This window comes from Vicia villosa, linkage group LG5 (assembly GCF_029867415.1).
Source record: "Vicia villosa cultivar HV-30 ecotype Madison, WI linkage group LG5, Vvil1.0, whole genome shotgun sequence".
In the NCBI taxonomy this organism is placed as follows: Eukaryota; Viridiplantae; Streptophyta; class Magnoliopsida; order Fabales; family Fabaceae; genus Vicia; species Vicia villosa.
In genome coordinates, this window is record NC_081184.1 from 97,022,974 (window position 1) to 97,044,007 (window position 21,034).

The 21,034-nt window shown below is 34.6% G+C and overlaps 1 protein-coding gene across 1 annotated transcript; it reads left to right on the forward strand.

The window, feature by feature from the left end:
- The first annotated feature begins 13,325 nt into the window (after nt 1-13,325).
- Nucleotides 13,326-14,318, forward strand: LOC131605047 (F-box/kelch-repeat protein At3g06240-like). Its single transcript, XM_058877445.1, has one exon. The coding sequence runs from the start codon at nt 13,326-13,328 to the stop codon at nt 14,316-14,318; it is 993 nt and encodes a 330-aa protein (XP_058733428.1).
- Nucleotides 14,319-21,034: the final 6,716 nt, after the last annotated feature.

The window sequence follows — 21,034 nt, forward strand, 5'->3', positions numbered from 1 at the left end:
AACACCCTTCTAATAACCCACGGAAATTAAACAAATATTAATCAGAGTAACATGTACAGAGGTGCCACAATTCATAAATAAAAGGAAACACACGTTCGGCATATGTCATGTATTCACTGAAAACATCCAATTATAACTCGTTCGATCAAAATCATGTTTACACATCGGAATTAAATCATCAAGTCACATTCATCATTAACGTATCAGAATTGAACAACATAAAACAAATAGAGTTATAATAAAAACTCAAAACATCGTGTTCCCAGTGTTACATCTACCAGAGCATGACACCGACACGACAACCAAACTGACTTATGAGCTAATCCTCACCAAGTCACGCCGCTATCCTCAATCTGAAAATAACAATAAGTAAGGGTGAGTCTCATCACAGTTAACCAATGTTATTGCATCATAAATAATACCATATCATAGTTATATCATTCACCCAATTGATTCATATTCAGAAAAATCATTATCTCACATGTATAAACATTCAGTCATCGCATAATCATTATCTCACATGTATGAAACTGACACTATGCATGTGGTACCAACATCACCAGTGGAAAAATCCACTGGCCGATCTATCATCATCCAGATACGGCCCTGCCAACACAGATTCCACACAATGGAAATCTTGCCCTTCACTGAATCCTCTCATCTTTAGGATACATCCTCAACAATGAATATAAATGCATGAAAACAATATATATAACATACTATCATCATCATCATACTATGATTAGCATCATCTATACTCATTCATCATCATCATGCCTCATTAACAAGTATGTTCAATATATATAACATTGCATTATTCAATAAAATCATATATTAATTAATCATACGATTTATCTTATTCTAATCATCATAAATCAAACATCCTTTCAAACAGATCAGCAAATTAAAAGTTACTCATCATCGAACTTTCAAAATCACAAAACAGCAAAAATCTGCAAGTCACGCTAGCCATACGCGTACCAACAGAGCCTGGATTTCACAAAAACACACACCATACGCGTACCATACGCGTATGGACTGAATCACATTTCCAGACCAAAACACAGGCACCATACGCGTATCATACGCATATGAGCAGATCCAAAATTCCACACAAAACAAACACATACACGTACCAGCCTAGCATACTTGTACCAGCCACATGCCATACGCCTACCATACGCGTACGAGCAGGAAGTGCAATTTGAAGCACATTTAGAGAGCGTATCATACGCGTATCATACCCTCCCTACGCGTACCATACGCGTATCATACGCAAAAGGCCAACAGTTTACCAACCTTGCAACTTACCCATTCGTCTTCCTCGCGAGTTCATCTATACAGCCTGCGATTTAGGTCTCAAAACCAGAAAATTCACATTTTAACAGCACAAGAATTTACGCAACAATCACAGTATATGATTCTATAATCGATTTTATTCATCATACCCTAATTCTACTCAGTTATTAGGGATTGAACAGCCATAGATCCAATTTAAATGATGAACACAAATAGAAAATCCAGAATATAGCACCAATTAATCCAAACAATACTCCTAATCCATACTATCATCCATAATACGATAATAAAGATTAAATGGAGAGTCTCCCCTTACCTTAGACAATTTCTTGATCTTTGATCTCTCCCTCTTCAGTTCTCCTTCACGTTCTTCGTTTCCAAAACTCTGTTCTTTCACGTTCTTTCTTTTTTTCCCAAATCCAATTGTTTTATGAAAAATAATAATAAAATTAGTAAAATGATTACTATATTACACCCCCTTCTTTTACTATTCCCTCACATGGCCCAAATGCCATAAACCATTATTTTTCACAAAATCCTTAATAATTCTAACTATTAATTCAATTTTCCAATTAAATTAATATTAAAATTATACGGGTGTTACAACTCTCCCCCACTAAAAGAGTTTTCGTCCTCGAAAACATACGTCAGGTAAAAAGTTCTGGATAAGAGTCCTTTATCTGACTCTCTAGCTCCCAGGTAACATTTCCCTCAGCAGGCCCTCCCCAAGCTACTCTGACTAAAGCTATTTCCTTGCCACGCAATTGCTTCAGCCTTCGATCTTCAATCCTCATAGGTAAAGTCTCGACTGTTAAGTTGTCTTTCACTTGCACATCATCTACTTGGATCACATGGGACGGATCTGAAATATATTTCCTCAACTGAGACACATGAAATACATCATGCAAATTCGCAAGCATCGGTGGTAAAGCGATACGATATGCCACTTCTCGCACTCTTTCAAAAATTTGGAATGGTCCAATAAAACACTGAGTCAACTTCTTTGACTTCAATGCTCGACCAATCCCCGTCATAGAAGTAACTCTCATAAACACATTATATCCCTCTTGAAACTCAAGTGCTTTCCTCCTCTTGTCATGATAACTCTTTTGACGACTCTGAGAAGCTTTCATCTTCTCTTGAATCATCTTAATCTTCTGTATAGTCTGTTGTACAATTTCCGGACCAATCACAGCACTCTCACCAGATTCGTACCAACACAACGGCGTCCTACACCTCCTACCATACAACACCTCAAACGGAGCCATACCGATACTCGAATGAAAAATATAGTTGTAGGTAAACTCAATCAAAGGCAGATAACTATCCCAAGTACCTCCTTTTTCCAACACACAAGCCCGCAACAAATCCTCTAACGACTGAATCATCCTCTCAGTCTGTCCATCCGTCTGCGGATGATAAGCAGAACTCAATATCAGCTTAGTATCCAAAGCATTCTGCTAACCTTCCCAGAATTTAGACGTAAACCTTAGATCTCTGTATGACACGATACTTGAAGGAATACCATGTAGACTAACTATCCTCTCAATATACAACTGAGCCAGCTTCTCCATCGGATAATCCATTCTTACCGGTATAAAATGTGCAGACTTCGTCAACCTGTCTACCACGACCCAGATAGCTTCACAATTCTTGACAGTTCTTAGTAAACCTGAAACAAAACCCATCGATATTCTATCCCACTTCCACTCAGGAATAAACATCGGTTGCCTAAACCCAAATGGTTTCTGATGCTCAATTTTTGACTTCTGACACGTCAAACAAGAATATACAAACTCAGCAATTTCTTTCTTCATTCCAGGCCACCAAAACAGCCTTTTCAAATCATGATACATCTTGGTAGCACCAGGATGAATGCTTAACCCACTACGATGTCCTTCCTCCAAAATACGTTTTCGAAGTTCAGCAATATCAGGAACACAAACTCGGTCACCAAATGTCAGTATACCGTTCTCGTCAACTCTGAATTCACCATTCTTGCCTTGGTTAATCAAAGTCAGTTTATCAATCAGTTCAACATCAGCTTTCTGACCTTCTCTAATCTCTTCAAGAATACCACTAGTCAACTTTAACATACCCAGTTTAACACTAATAGGAGTACCTTCACACACCAAACTCAAGTCTCTGAATTGTTCAATCAAATCCAATTCCTTCACCATTAGCATAGACATATGCAAAGTCGTCCTACTCAATGCATCAGCAACTACGTTTGCTTTACCCGGATGGTAATTCAAACCAAAATCATAATCTTTCAGAAATTCGAACCACCTTCTCTGCCTCATATTCAGCTCTTTCTGATCAAAGAGATACTTCAAACTCTTATGATCACTGAACACTTTAAATCTCGAACCATACAAATAGTGTCGCCATAATTTTAAAACAAAAACCACAGCCGCCAACTCCAAATCATGAGTCGGATAATTCCTTTCATGTACTTTGAGTTGTCTCGACGCGTAAGCGATTACTTGTTGATTCTGCATCAATACACCACTAAAACCCATCAACGATGCATCACAATAGACCACAAACAATTCTGTCGGATTCGGAAAAATCAAGATAGGAGCACTAGTCAACCTCCTCTTCAGCTCTTGGAATCCTTCTTCACATTTTGCATCCCAAATAAAAGCCTCACCCTTCCTATTCAATTTAGTTAACGGCAATGCTAACTTTGAAAAGCCTTCTATAAACTTACTGTAATAACCTTCCAAACCGAGGAAACTACGAATCTCTGACACTGACTTCGGCGCTTCCCACTAAGATACAGCCTCTATATTTGTAGGATCAACAACAATACCATTTTTAGAGATCACGTGTCCAAGAAAAATGACTTCTTCCAACCATAATTCACACTTCGACAGTTTGGCGAAAAGTTGCTTCTCTTTCAACAACTCTAACACAATTCTGAGATGTTCTGCATGTTCTTCCTCATTCTTAGAATATATCAGGATATCATCTATAAACACCACCCCAAACTTATCGAGATAAGGGTGAAAGATCCTATTCATATATTCCATAAAAACACCAGGTGCATCAGTAACTCCAAACGGCATTACAGAATACTCGTAATGTCCATACCTCGTTCTAAAAGCAGTCTTCTGAATATCTTCATCTTTCACATGTATCTGATGATACCCAGACCTCAGATCAATCTTACTAAACACACACGCTCCAACCAACTGATCCATCAAATCATCAATCCTCGGCAATGGATACCCATTCTTGATAGTAACCTTGTTCAATTGTCTGTAATAACACATAGGCTCATTGAACCCTCTTTCTTCTTTACCAGCAACACAGGCGCACCCCACGGCGAAACACTAGGACGAATAAATTTCTTCTCAAGCAATTCTTCTAACTGCTTCTTCAGTTCAGCCAATTATGACGGCGACATACGATACGGTGCCATCGACACTGGACTAGTTCCCGGAACCAAATCAATAGAAAACTCCACTTCTCTTTCCGGTGGTAATTCGTTCACGTCTTCTGGAAAAACTTCTGGAAATTCACATACCACAGGTAACTCGCCACTCGCCACTTTTTCGTTCAAATTCATCAATGCGAACAACATAAACACTGTTTCACCATCTCCGATAGCTTCATTCACTTGTCTAGCAATCATTTCCAGATCATCAGTACTAACCTCTTCAAGAAAAATTACCGTCTTCGCAAAATAGTTGATATGAACACGGTTGAATTCCAACCAGTTCATTCCCAGGATTACATCGAGTTGTTTCAACGGAAGGCACACTAAGTCCATCCCGAATTCTCTACCAAAAATGTCAACCGGGCAATTCAAGCATGTGGACGAAGTAGTTACTGAACCCGACGCAGGAGTGTCAATAACCATACTTCCATTTATGTCAGATATCTCAAGATTTAACCTCTCAGCACAATCCAAAGAAATAAAAGAATGAGTTGCTCCATTATCAATAATTGCAACTAAAGGTGTGCCATGAATGAAACACGTACCTTTAATCAACTTGTCCTCTGGAGTAACCTCTGACCCGGTCAAAGCAAAAACCTTTCCTCCTGATTGGTTCTTCTTTGGCTTAGGATAGTTCAGACTGATGTGACCCTCTTCTCCACAGTTGTAACAAGTCACAACCCTCTTCTTGCAGTCACCAGCAATATGACCCACTTGGTCACATTTGTAACACTTTTTCTGCTCAAGCTTGCACTCGTTCCTACGATGTCCCATCTCACCACAATTATAACATCTGATACGAGCACTGGAATCTCCCCCACTGGGTTTCTTCCAATCAACAGGTTTGCCTCTACCATATGGCTTACCTCTATCCATATGTTTCTTACCCTTTCTGTCAACCAACTCGCGAGAGTGAGATGATTTCAGCTTGATGTTATCTTCTTCGAAAATCCTGCTATAATCCACCAGGTCAACAAACCTCTGAATCCTCTGGTACCTAATACCTTGCTTGATCTCATCACGAAGACCATTCTCAAACTTGACACATTTTGAGAACTCACTGGCTTCATCATTATTGTAGTGCACATAGTACTTTGCCAGTTCCACAAACTTGGCAGCATACTTTGGTACCGTCATACTACCTTGAACTAGTTCGAGAAATTCAACTTCCTTTCTGCCCCTAACATCCTCAGGAAAATACCTCCTCAGAAATTCCCTTTTAAATATAGCCCAAGAAATTGCTATACCACCAGCATCCAGTTCAGCTCTGGTTGACATCCACCAGTCATCAGCCTCCTCAAATAACATGTGAGTGCCATAGCTCAACTTGAGATTCTTAGCACAGTCAATGACTCTGAAAATCCTCTAGATCTCCTTAAGCCATTTCTGAGCACCTTCAGGATCATGCGTGCCTTTGATCAATGGAGGATTGTTCCCATGAAAATACCCCAATTGCCTCTCAGCACCAATCCCTTCTCCTAAAGTATTCCCTCCAAGCACACCAACAATCATGCCCAGAGCATCAGCGATAGCATCGTCGCTTCTTCCTCCTCTTACAGCCATTGTTCTTCTAAACCACAAACAACTAGTCAGAACAAAAGTATCGACAAATAACTTGTATTAGTCGCATACACAGGAAAGAGTGACACTAAGACTCTGGTCACAACGACCGACTATGCTTTGATACCACTATTGTAACACCTCTCTAATAACCCGCGGCAATTAAACAAATATTAATCAGAGTAACATGTACAGCGGTGCCACAATTCATAAATAAAAGAAAACACACGTTCGGCATATGTCATGCATTCACTGAAAACATCCAATTATAACTCGTTCGATAAAAATCATGTTTACACAGCAGAATTAAATCATCAAGTCACATTCATCATTAACGTATTAGAATTGAACAACATAAAACAAATAGAGTTATAATCAAAACTCAAAACATCGCATTCCCAGTGTTACATCTACCAGAGCATGACACCGACACGACAACTAAATTGACTTATGAGCTAATCCTCACCAAGTCACGCCGCTATCCTCAATCTGAAAATGACAACAAGTAAGGGTGAGTCTCATCACAGTTAACCAATGTTATTGCATCATAAATAATAACATATCATAGTTATATCATTCACCCAATTGATTCATATTCAGACAAATCATCATCTCACATATATAAACATCCAGTCATCGCATAACATATATTAACCATGTTACTAGAAAAATCATGCATATGTATGAAACTGACACTATGCATGTGGTACCAACATCACTAGTGGAAAAATCCACCGACCGATCTATCATCATCCAGATACGGCCCTGCCAGCACAGATTTCACACAATGGGAATCTTGCCATTCACTGAATCCTCTCATCTTTAGGATACATCCCTCAACAATGATTATGAATGCATGCAAACAATATATATAACATACTATCATCATCATACTATGAGTAGCATCATCTATACTCATTCATCTTCATCATGCCTCATTAACAAGTATGTTCAATATATATATAACATTTCGTCATTCAATAAAATCATATATCAATTAATCATACGATTTATCTCATTCTAATCATCATAAATCAAACATCCTTTCAAACAGATAAGCAAATTAAAAGTTACTCATCATCGAACTTTCAAAATCACAAAACAACAAAAATCTGCAAATCACGCTGGCCATACGCGTACCAACAAAGCCCGAATTTCACAAAAACACACACCATACGCGTACCATACGCGTATGGACAGAATCACATTTCCAGACCAAAACACAAGCACCATACACGTATGAGCGGATCCAAAATTCCACACAAAACAAACACATACGCGTACCAACCAGGCATACGCGTACCAGCCACATGCCATACGCGTACCATACGCGTACGAGAAGGAAGTGCAATCTGAAGCACATTTGGGGAGCGTATCATACGCGTATCATCCCCTCCCTACACGTACCATATGCGTATTATATGCAAATGGGCAGCAGTTTACCAAACCTGCAACTTACCCATTCGACTTCCTCGCGAGTTCATCTGTATAGCCTGCGATTTGGGTCTCAAAACCAGAAAATTCACATTTTAACAGCACAAGAATTTACCCAACAATCACAGTATATGATTCTATAGTCGATTTTATTCATCATACCCTAATTCTTCTCAGTTATTAGGGATTTAACAGCCATAGATCCAATCCAAATGATGAACACAAACAAAAAATCCAAAATATAGCACCAATTAATCCAAACAATACTCCTAATCCATACTATCATCCATAATAGGATAATAAAGATTAAATGGAGAGTCTCCCCTTACCTTAGACAATTTCTTAATCTTTGGTCTCTCCCTCTTCAGTTCTCCTTTTTACGTTCTTCGTTTCCAAAACTCTGTTCTTTCACGTTCTTTCTTTTTTTCCCAATTCCAATTATTTTATGAAAAATAATAATAAAATTAGTAAAATGATTACTATATTACACCCCCTTCTTTTACTATTTCCTCACATGACCCAAATGCCATAAACCATTATTTTTCACAAAATCCTCAATAATTCTAACTATTAATTCAATTTTCCAATTAAATTAATATTAAAATTATACGGGTGTTACATCCAGGGTTCGATCCCTGGCCCTCACCTTATTTTTTATACAAATTATCCATCCCTGATCCCATGTGCCTGCATCGCTAGGTTCTACCATGCGTCTTCTAGATCTAGCCATTAATTCATCACCCATATGGATCCAACGCACCTAGTTGAGTGACCATACCATGAACCCTCACGAATATCACACTAAATCACTCAGCTTCCTTTAATGGATTAGGCTTTTAACTAATAACACCCCCCTAATTTGGCTATTAAAATTAAAATACACCCCCCTTGTCACATAAAAAATAATAATTATAAAATTAATAATAATTTTTAATTGTTTATATATAATTATTTTCTCCTCGATCCGATTATGATTATTAATCGCATTGACGAGGGATGAAACTTAATTGATTTAATTTTTATTTATTTAATTCATTAATATTACTTGATATTTACCTTTGTTTGATTTCCCTTCTCGACCCGACTAAATTTATTGGTCGCATTAGGCAAGAGATAATAAAAAATACAAATTAACCCGTCATCGTGTAGTAATTGAATCTATCGGTTATGAGAGTTGATGGTAAAAATAACTTTATTAAAACACATTTCATTCGCTGCCCGCAACCTTAAAACACTTCCCAAACCTTTTTCAAAACTGCGATTTATCACAACTACGATAAGGCAACTCAAAAGCCTTCAAACCATATCAGATCAAATTTAAAAAGGCGTACAACCCTTATCCCGAACTATGTAGACTTTGATCCTCCATAAGGAGGTACGTAGGCACTTGGTAACAAGGCGAGTCTCCCTCCTCCAAACTCTAATCATGTCAATAATTGGCCTTTAACCCTATTAACTGTCTGCTACCTTTCTTTATTTTTTTGCCATAAACCTTGATCTTATAATGCAAGCCTTAGGAAATGGTTGAGGGTGCCTAACACCTTCCCTCGACCTGAATATAGTATCTTATCCTGAATCTCTTAATTGTGTAAAGGTTTCCTATTCGCCTTGGTAGAATAGGTGGCGACTCTAAAGGTTAATTTTAGGGCAGGTTGCTACACATTCAGTTAGCATCACTGAGCTACCAAGAAGCTTTTACAATCATCAATTCATTGATGAGATTCCTTCACCATAGCCATCGACCTCCATTTTCAGAGTAAATAATTTATGAGCTCGTGATCATGTTCCTTGTCCAAAAACGAGTGAGTTTCATGTTTACTTCATGGCAATTGGTTGAGAAACGAGGGAGATAGAATTTCAAATTCTTTAGTGATGATAGGTTGAAGATGAAGATGCCCATGGCATGCCATTCTCTAAAGATGCTCATTTTCAAATCATTCAACTGTTTTTCACAAACAGTAAATAAATCTTTAGGGCCTCTTGAATATTAAAGAGTGTAAGTCCCATCCCTTTTTATTTTTATCTTCCAATCTGTTTTTTAAACAAACTCCTCATCTGTTTTCAAAAACTTCTTCTCGGTATTGAAGGGCATTATTCTCGGTGAAAATCTTCATATACCTATGCGACCTAGTGTCCATCTTCACTTGTTCTAGTTTCAAAATAATAAACAATTCAACTGTTTTCAATCAACTTTCAATCTTTTTTCAAAACAACTTCAATTTCAAATCCATTTCACATGGGCCTCTACTTGAGTCTAAGTCCCAATCCCCTTTTTGTACATACATCTTTCAAAGGCCTCCTCTTCATCCAGGTTAGGCTTTATAACTTTCAATTTACAGCTTTCATTTAAATTACTGTCAAATATAAACTGTATATACACTGTTTAGAACTCCGTCTGAGATAAACCTTAGGACAAATAAACTTATATATATATATATATATATATATATTATAGGACTATGACCTAGGATTGAGAATGTCTTCCCGGTGAAGGCTCCTAATTAGATTTCCATAGTTTCTTGACACAAGATGAATTATTCCCAGTGAAACATCTTGAAAACCCTTAGAACAAAAATAGGGCACATCCATCCAAGAGGAATTATTCCCGGTGAAACCTCTGACCTATTTGCTTAGAGCCAAACTAAGTTCAAAGCCAACATAGCTTTCTCTTGTGCTATAACAAGGACCGTCGATAACCCTCGATTAGCCTCCTCTTGGGCTTACAATACAAGGACCCACAGGCTTCTTAAAAGCATGTTCACAGTTTCTCTTGAGCTTGTATACAAGGACCCATCAGGTTTCTTATAAACATAGGAACAGGTCTTTAGTCACCTTTTAGCTTACCCTTGTGAGATTCTTCTATTCTTTAAACCAGACTCCAAACAAGCTAAGAATGTCTCAATCTCAGTATTGATTTCACCTTTTGGAATGAGAGACATGGACAATCTTTGTCACCCATATCTTCAATCTCCATTCAGTCTTCTCCTTAGTAGAGTCAAGATTTCACATCTGAAATTTCCTCAGCAAGGTCTGCATTAATCTTGGGCTTTAAACAAGAAGTATAAAAATTATATATAAAGAGATTATATATTTTTATATAGATATATATGGGACGACTCAAGTGAGAACACTTGGTTATTATGAGAAATGAGAACAATGAATCACGACCATTAAATTTTGATTTTGTTGATTTTAATGGATTGGAATGGTTTCTCTTTCTATGTTGATTTAAAATAAATATTAAGGATTATAGAAAGAGAAACCAATCCAGTTCATTAAAATCAACAAAATCAAAATTTAATGGTCGTGATTCATTGTTCTCATTTCTCATAATAACCATGTGTTATTTCAAATTAATAAATAAATAGTAAAATACACCCTGTATAAAAGACAAATACTAAAAGACAAGTGAAGATATGGCGAATTATTGTCTCTTCTAATATAAGAGTTCCTATACTTTACTTTTAGTTTATTAGAAGGAAAAAAAGGAAAGTTCTTTAAGTAAAATATCATTTGACTTTTAGAAGAAAAATATCTCATTTGATAAAAATTGATATTCACTCAATAGAAAAATAGAACCTTTAAAAAAGATAGTTATTTTTTTTCTTTTATTTATTTCTATTTAAGTGAAATAGATTGAAAAATAAAGTCTAATACAGTGAATGCATAAATAAATTACTAAAGGAATGAGATAAATAAGGAAATGAAGAATGCAAATTATTAATTTTACTTATTATTTGAAATTTGCATACAAAATTTTTTTTCTTTATATAATAATACATAAAGTTATAAAATGAGAAGAAAATATATTAAAAAAATAAATAAAAATAAAACCATTCTAGAGAAAATAAGATATTTTATCTTTTCCTCTCTTTTTATTTCTTTCATTTATTTTCGATTAAATGAAATAGGTTGTAAAATAAAGTCTAATATTGTGAATGTATAAATAAATTACTAAAAGAATGAGATAAATAAATAATCTGAATTATTAATGTTAGTTATTATTTAAAGTTTGTATACAAAATTTTTTAAATGTAGTTTTAGTCCCCAAAATTTCTCAATTATTTGATTTTGGTCCCTATGTTTTAATTGTTTGATTTTGGTCCATCTAGTTTTATAATCGTTTGATTTTGGCCCCCCAAGTTTCAATGCCTTGATTTTGGCCCTTTAAGTTTGTCCCCCTTTGCATTTGATATTTCCCTAAAAACATGTAGACTGATTTTTTGTTTTTTTGTTTTTTGTTTTTTCTTTTCTTTTATTTTTTATAAATTTTCTTCTCTACAATTTTATTTTTCTTCTCTTTTTTATAGTTAAACTTTAAATGAAATATTTAAATATTTTATTCAATTTAGAATATACGGACAAACATGCAATATCTCTTGTACAAAATTAAAATTCTATATTACTAATAGGATTGCTAAATTTTGAGACTTTTGCTTAACCATTATGGAGCTATTGGCCAAAAAAATTCTTATTTTAATTAGGTAGTGGTCTATTTTATTTTGTTAAAATAATTTGTTATTACGCATAAGTTGAATGAAATATTTAAGATATTTTAAATATTATTTTCAAAGTCTAACTATTAAAAACAGAAGAAAAATTAAATTGTAGAGAAGAAAAATTAAAAAAAAAAAAGAAAAGAAAAGGGAAAAGCAAAAAAAAAAAAAATTAGTCTACATCTCATTAGTGGACTATCAAATGCAACAAGGGATAAACTTAAGGGACCAAAATCAAGCAATTGAAACTTGAAGGGCCAAAATAAAGCAATTACATAATTTGGAGACCAAAAATCAAACAATTGTAACATGGGAGACTAAAATCAAACAATTGAGAAATTTGGGGGGCAAAACTGTATTTAAGCCTAAATAATATAATGTTACATAAACAGCTATAAAAGGGAGAAGAAAATATACCAAGAGAATAAAGAAAAATAGAATCATTCAAGAAAAAATAAGATATTATATATATATATATATATATATATATATATATATATATATATATATATATATATATATATATATATTAACAAATTATGTTATAAATGGGGAAATGTAGAATCCTTATTATTAATATTAATAAAATGAGAAAAAAAGAAGATAAAATCTCTTATTTTCTTTTAAATGGTTCGATTTTAATGTGATAAATGAGGAAAGTAGAATCCTTATTATTTATATCAACTCTTATTTATGACTTGGTCTACATTATTTTTTTCTCATTCGCCATTTTACTTTTTCTCACAAGACATTCTTTCCTCCTCTTGCATCTCACTTCGTACCCATCACATAACCCAGAAAATCTTCAATATCTTCAAACCTTCGTACTCACATGCCCACAAACACCCAAAAAATATTCAAGATCTCCATATATTCTTGAAGACCTTCAAACCCTCATAAATATCCAGAAAATCTTTAAGATCTCCAAACCTTATTTGTTGATGATGGAGAAATGTATGAATGAAAAGGTAAGGAGTTACGTACCAGATAATCTTGTATTTTGTATTCTATCAAAACTCCCTTTAAAATATTTGAAGCGATTTACGTGCGTACACAAAACATGGTTTGTTTTATTTGAAAACCCCACTTTCATGAACAAGTTCCGCACTGATTTTTTATTTATTCCTCACTCTTACTACAACGATACTTCCCTCCTCCTACAACACAAGTATGTGTATGAGTCTGATTATGCTACAACTTGTGTCTCTTTGAATTTACTTTCTGGTGAGAGGTATCAAAATAGAGTCAAATTAGACTTTCCAAATCCATTTAAAGATCAATTTCAAATTTTGTATTCCGGTAGTATCACTGGAATTTTCTTTCTTCAATCCATCAACTCATCCGAAGATATTGTATTGTGGAATCCAACTACTAATGAATTCAAAGTGCTTCCTTACAGCTCTATTTACTCTGTGCGGCCTTATGGCCATTTCATGCCAATTATTTTTGGCTATGATCCTGTTAATGACGACTATAAGATTATTAGGAAAGCACATTATCCAAGAGAAATAGCTTGTTATCCCGTATGGGAGATTTATAGTCTACGACGTAACTTATGGAGGAAAATTGATATTGATTGTCCTTATTGCTTTTGGGACAATAATGGACTCTACATGGATGGAATATGTCACTGGCTTTACCATTGCTTTGATAATGGTGAATATTACTTGGTTTCATTTTATTTGAGCAATGAGGTGTATATTAAAACATTCATACCATTAGACATAATTTTCGAAGACAAAGACAAATATGTGGTGGCTAGAAGGTTGTTGATGCTAAATGGATCTGTTGCTTGTTTTACTGGGTACGAGTACCATGATAAAACTACCTTTCACATATCAATTTTAGGAGAAATCGGGGTGAAAGAATCTTGGACTAAACTTTTTGTTATTGAACTTGGTCCCAAATTGTTTCCTACTGGCGTGGGAATGAATGGCGAAAAATTCTTCCAAAACTTAGATCATGAACTAGTCTACTTTAATTTATGTACACAAATGAAGGTGGAGCTTGGTTGTGTTGAAAGAATGTCAGATTCTACCGAAGTAATTAATTATAAGAAAAACCTTCATTCGTTTGAAAATTAAATCATTAGTTTGTTTACATGTAGTTATTATTGTATCATAAAAAGTAGTTTTTAGATACCCATATCATAATGTAATCATGAAGTATATGAAAATGATCAATATTATAATTAAAGTCTATTATCTTTATATTTAAAAATTGCCTGGCTTTTATTTCAATGGTTGGAATAACTTATGTTTGATTGAATATGATAATCTAACCGAATCCGATATATAAATAAAATTTATTTTATTTCAATTTAAATATCTTTTACTATTAATAACTTTGTACTTTAACTTTTTCTGAGGTATAGTTATGGGAGACATTTGTCAAACCTTTGAAATGAAATGCTTTTGAAGATTTTTATCATTAATTTTTGTTATTATTGAATTTTTTTATTTAAATTTTTTTATAATTGAACTAAAAAATTCTAATATATATTCCCTCGGTTCCTATTTATAAAATAACAAAAAAAAAAGGAAAAAAAAATCAAATCCTATAATGGCCTACCTTACATCTGTCTCTAGTCCTCAATGACTAAAATTACGAAAGTAGATAATTTGATACTCTAATTCATCATTGTCTTTAATGAAATGAGATATTTTCTACCACCAAAAACTGAAATCGATGATCCTGATTAGCGAGCCTATTACACACTAGTTACCTTGTCTACAAATTAGAGTGAAATTATTTTTTAACTGAAGATTCTTGTAATTAATCCATTTGTTACGGAGATTCTATGGCGTTAAACCCTCGTTCATGATGCACTGAAGACCTATCTAGAAATCATTCTTAATTCAGATGTTTGACCACACTCTATAATGGTGTATTTTTAACAAGAATGTTGTGATGGTCAAATGGTGAAGCTTTATTTTAACCAAGCATAGTTTGAATCGTTATGTTTAGTTAGTAAATAAAATCATATTGCACGAAACAGTTTTAGAATTCTACCAGAACTGAATCGAACCGAACCGAAATTTTAATCAAACCACACATAAATTGAAAATGAAAAGTACTAAAAATACGTTTTAAAATTTTTATTCAAAAAAATTTAAAAGTAGTTTAATATTTTGGTTCTTTAATAAATGATTTGATTTGAAAAAATTGTCTTATAACAGTTTAGTATGATTTGAAATTTCTAAACGATATACCAAACCAATAGTTTTGGAATGCTTCAATTCTAAGCAAATTGAAACAGTTTAGTTTACATTTAGTAAATTTCTATTATAGTTTAGTTCATTTCAGTTCAATATTTTTACTAAGTGTAACACGAACATTCCTAATAAAAACACTTTACATGGTGTAAATTTTTGTTAAAATATCTTTCTATGCCATTTTTCAAATTTTCTATTGCAAAATATTTTTATTATGTACAAACACAATTAGAAAATAGGTATTTTACACTAAAAGTAAAAAATGGGATTTACAACACATGAGTTGTGACACTTACCAAAAAACTATCTTAATCCTTTATCGACGATAGTTTTCGCGGATGTAAGAGCCAACTGTCGTTTGTTTTCTTGTTATATTAACACAAAATATATAGAATCATTTTAGTGGAAGGTACAACTCACATTTTATATCCTATGACGGTTACAAGAACCGGCCTCACTCAAATTCTACGAGTGTTCTCCACCAGCCACCATTTTCCTCCTATATACGTATTTTTCAATTCATGCGGCTATGATTTCCAAATTCTACTGCGTTTTCATTTTCTGTCAAAATCACAAACCCTTGTACTTTATCCACAAACCCTTGTACTTTATCCATCCAAAATTAATCATGATTAAGGTTTAAAATTATACCAAAATTAATATAGTAAAAAACCTAAATCCTAATTTAATTAAATTAAACCCTAAATTAATTTATTATCCTAAATAAAACATATTGATTCAATTATTCTATTAAAACTATTTAATATAATTATCCTATTAATTAAAAAACTAATTAACTTAACTAAACTAAAAAAGTTAATTTGTTTAAAATAGGTTTTTATGTTTTTAGAAAATAAAATAATTAAATGAGAAAAAAACAAAAACAAAAAGGGAACAAAAAGCATAAAACATAAATAAATAAATAAACTTGGGCACTATAATCATGTGAGGTTGACATGGGAGATTGGATGAGACTGTTCTGGGCACTTGCACATTTGGGTAATGAATGGAATCGATTCCTAGGAATCTCAGAAATAGAATTAGGTGCTTGGTTTCGACTGGAACTTGCTGAGAGAAGCCTTCACTCGTGCCCTAACTTTTGAAAGTTATGCAACTTTTGGAACCCTAGTCTTCAGCTCCCAGAATTTTTTCCCTTGGAACATGAATGAGTTAAGTATATATAATAGAGGAGATTAGGTCAAGAAACTTGGAAAGAAATCAAATCTTTAGTGAGATGGAAGTGGAAAAGTATTTGATTGAAATTTTGCATCAAATCTTGCTTATTTTGGCTCATTCTACTTCATGAACTTCTTTCACGTGTTGCCTTGGTCCATATAGCCAATATTAGATTGATTTTGATTCACCTTTTAATCCTTTACCAATTAAGTTTTGATTTATTTGATTTATCTTGAACTTAAATAAGTAAATTCAAAATAAAAGAAAATAAAATCAACAAAATAAAAGTGAATGGATCTATGGGCCTCTAGATAGTTTAGAAAATACCTTTTCAGAATCTGATTTTGATTCTGATGGAGATTCTGATCCATCATCAACTGTGGCCATCAGTGCAATGTTTGTCTGCTCGCCTTCAGAGTCTGATTCTGATTCTGATGAATATGAATCATCCCATGTTGCCATAAGACCTTTCTTCTTATGAAACTTCTTCTTGGGATTTTCCTTCTGAAATTTTAGACATTCACTCTTGAAGTGTCCAAGCTCATTACACACGTAGCAAATGACCTTCTTCTTTTCAGATCTTCTACTTCAAGAAGATTCTCCTCTTTCAGGCTTCTTTGAGCTTTTGAAGTTCTTGAACTTCCCTGGCTTGCTCTTCCAGTGTTGGTTTACCCTTCTGGAGATCATGGACAGTTCATCTTCTTCTTCTTATTCTGATTCTTCAGAATCTTCCTGTTCAGCCTGAAAAGCGTTAGTGCATTTTTTATAATTTGATTTTAATGCAATAGACTTACCTTTCTTCTGAGGTTCATTTGCATCTAGCTCTATCTCATGGCTTCTTAAAGCGCTGATAAGCTCTTCCAAAGATACTTCATTTAGATCCTTAGCTATCTTTAATGCAGTCACCATTGGGCCCCATCTTCTGGGCATGCTTCTGATGATCTTCTTTACATAATCCAACAATTAACGTTTGAAATCTTGAGAACATCTTCTCAATATTTTCATCATCCTTCATCTTGAAGGCTTCATATTTCTAGATCAAGGCAATGGATTTGGTCTCCTTGACTTGAGCATTTCCCTCATGAGTCATTTTCAGTGACTCATATATGTCATAGGCAGTTTCCCTGATAGATATCTTCTCATATTCAGCATGAGAGATAGCATTCATCAAAACCGTCCTACACTTGTGATGATTTTTGAATTGCTTCTTTTGATCATCACTCATTTCTTATCTTAGGAGCTTTACATAAGCATATAAACATAGTGTGAATATGTCTCCCCCTGAGATTAACAATCTCCCCCTGAAATAAATACTAGAAGAATTTTAAATAAAAGACTTCCCTGAGTATTTTCTATTTCAGTCGAGACTTTCACATTAGCTTAATTCTTCAGAACATTCAAAGCTTTTGCTTCTTGCTTCCATAGGACAGATTCAGAGCTTTGAATTTTTTCTTGAAACATTGCATGCTAGATTGTATCAGAACATTGTTGAATGTACCAGAGCATCATCAGAGCATCTCTACATCCTGATATCTTTCATAACAAACTAAATGACAATAGTCAGAGCATGAATGAATCAGAAACATTCTTTTAAGAAATAACATATATTAGAACAACAACTCTGGTTAGTTCTTAAACAGAATGAATATCAGAACATATGAGGGATAAGAATGTGTTAGAGCATATTCTGCCACGAGAATATCAGAACATTCTTCCTTCTTGCTTCTGATCTTTGAAGCTTCACAACACTAAGCTTGCTTCAAATTTCAAGAACATGCTTCTATCTTGAATAGCATATTCTTCATGTGTTTGCTTCTCAGGCCAATCACATGTTCTTCATATATTTGCTTCTAATGCCAAAAACATCTTCTTATGCCAATCCTGCAAAGATATTCTCAAAGACATAGAACTTGCAAATATCATTAGAAATGTTGAGACTTAATCCCAACAACTGATAATATAAATCAAATCAATTATCACATTTTCTCCCCTTTTTGTCATAACATCAAAAATCTAATAAAAGATTCAGATGAAAAACATACAATATGGAGAAAAGATAAATTTCATTGATCCAACAAAAAATATCAGAAGGTACAGAAGAAGATGCAGAAAGACAGATGCAAGAACAAGAGAAAACTACTAAGACCAAAGGACTACGGCTAGCCTAGCTTATTAACTAATCTGGCCAGAAGGTCTTGAATCTCAGAGGTGCTTTCAGCTTGCTTCTTCATGAAGGTTCTGAATTCCTCATGTGCTTCATCATGCTTATCCAAGCGAGAAGCTAGAACATCTTCGTTCTATTGAAGAGCCTTGATAGCATTCGCCAAAACAGAGGGTTCAGAAGATGAAGCTTCACAACTATCATTCAGAGGGATAACATTACCAGCAGCAGCATCCAAAGTGAGAACATCTTCTTGAGTTTCCTGAACAGGGCTTTTCTTAGAAGGATGATCCTCATCATCTTCCATCTCAACATCATCTTCTGACTCAGAGGCTTCTTCAGCATATTCTGGATCCGGGATCATAGAATCTTCATTCTCTAGAGCTTGAAGAATCTCAGCCATAATCTTTGGAGGAATGGGAGCAGCAACTTCTGAAGGGTAGACTACTTCAGGAGTGACCATGTCTGGTGCTTCTTCAGAAGGATTCATCCTTAGCCAGTTGAAGAGACACTAAAAATCTCCTATCAGAATCGGATATTGTGGCTTCCATACAAACATAGCCAGACATGGTTCTTCTTCAAACTCATTAATAGACTTCTTCTCTTCCAAAGATCTCTAGTTTCTGATAGGATGGCTGTACTTACCAGCATCAAGATCCAAGAAGTAACCAGTAGATCCAGATGCTTCAGCAACACATCTCTTCTGGAGGTGTATAGCATTATTCTGAAAATCCTTTCTAAAACGATTCCATAAACCACAAATAGCAGCATGATCCAGCTTGGAGTCATGAGCAGCTCTCATAATTTCAATCCTCTTGCTGAACTCTATGTTGAACAAAGCAATGTCAACAGGAATGGTTGGTTCAGGAGGTTAAAGGTGAAACTATAGTCAGGGTAAAGAAGAGAATAAGGGTTGGATTCTCTGGTTGGTAAAGGATGGGTTAAAGAAGGTGGAGATTTTGCTTTGAGAGCAGATGAAGATGGAATATCAGAAGGTGTTAGGGGACAAACATTTAGAGGTTGTGGATTGAAGATAAGGGTAGAAGGAAGTGGTTGAATAGTGTTTGGGATGGTGAAGGTGTTATGAGGTTTAGAAAGAGGAGGAGGCTTACTCTGAGAGGAACCAGCAGCATTCAAAGCACGGAAAGTTTCCCTGATGTGCTTCTCTTGAAATTCTTTGGTATTAACCTTGAGAGGATCATAGGTGATCTTCGGCTTCTTAGCTTGCTTGGCTTCTTCTTCTAAAGCCTTTCTTTTTAATCTCTTTTCTTTCTTCTTTTGGTCCTTCTTCTGCAACTCAGCCAGAGAAGGAATAACTCTTCCTCGAATCCATGCAGGATCCACAGAAGATTGAGCTATGACAGACGTCTTCAAATAACACTTAACAGCCTTGTCAAGCTCTTCTTTGAACAAAGTAGTAAAACCTTCGACAGGGATCCTTCTGGTCAGAATATCTGGAAATATTCTTGGAAAAGAAGTTACCTTCTCAACCAGACGCATTTTTTGTAGATCAAAGGCATTCAGAAGATGTCCTTGAATGACACTAAAGAACTTGGGCGTCCCAACAGTTCTTAGAAGTTCCAACATGTCACTTTCTATCAGAATGTCTGAAATCATTCTGGCGAAAGGAATAGCATTCTTCTTGAATTCTGGAAACTTCTTGCGTTCTTCATCTCGTGATTCTTCAATATTTGTTTTCAAATGTTTAAATAGAATGTTTGAGATATTAACTTTAGTCCCTTTTTCAATGCCGAAAAGAGCAAACTTCTGATCCTGATTGATGTAAGTAGAAGTAAAGGATCGCCTTCTATGACAGAGAGATCCTAGAATAATCTCAGCCCAAACTTTGTAGAACGGCTTTAATGAACCAGTTTGATGAGATGCAACACCAGAGGCAGTAGATATTTCTTTTTCAACTGTTGTCCAATCAACTCTACCAGGAAGAGCACCTGTGCCTCCTTCTTCATCATCCAAATTGTACAACTTTCTGATTAACTTCTCAGTTACCACGACTTCATGCCCTTACACGAAGGAGATGATTGCAGTTGGAGTAACCGTTGCATGAACCTAGAAATCCTTTACTAGAGTAGGATATATTGGTCCAACCAATCTTTCAAGGTAGTTTGACCAACCTTGTGCCATTGTCTCAGCATTAGTATTGAAACCATGTATCCTTAGATTTTCAAAGTCTACCGAAGATTCACAAAGAACTTCCAGTTCAGTTGAAAGAATAGAGCATGTCTTCAAA

Excerpts from the sequence above, each read along its gene's own strand:
- LOC131605047 (XM_058877445.1), top strand. The coding sequence starts at position 13,326 with ATGAACAAGTTCCGCACTGATTTTTTATTTATTCCTCACTCTTACTAC.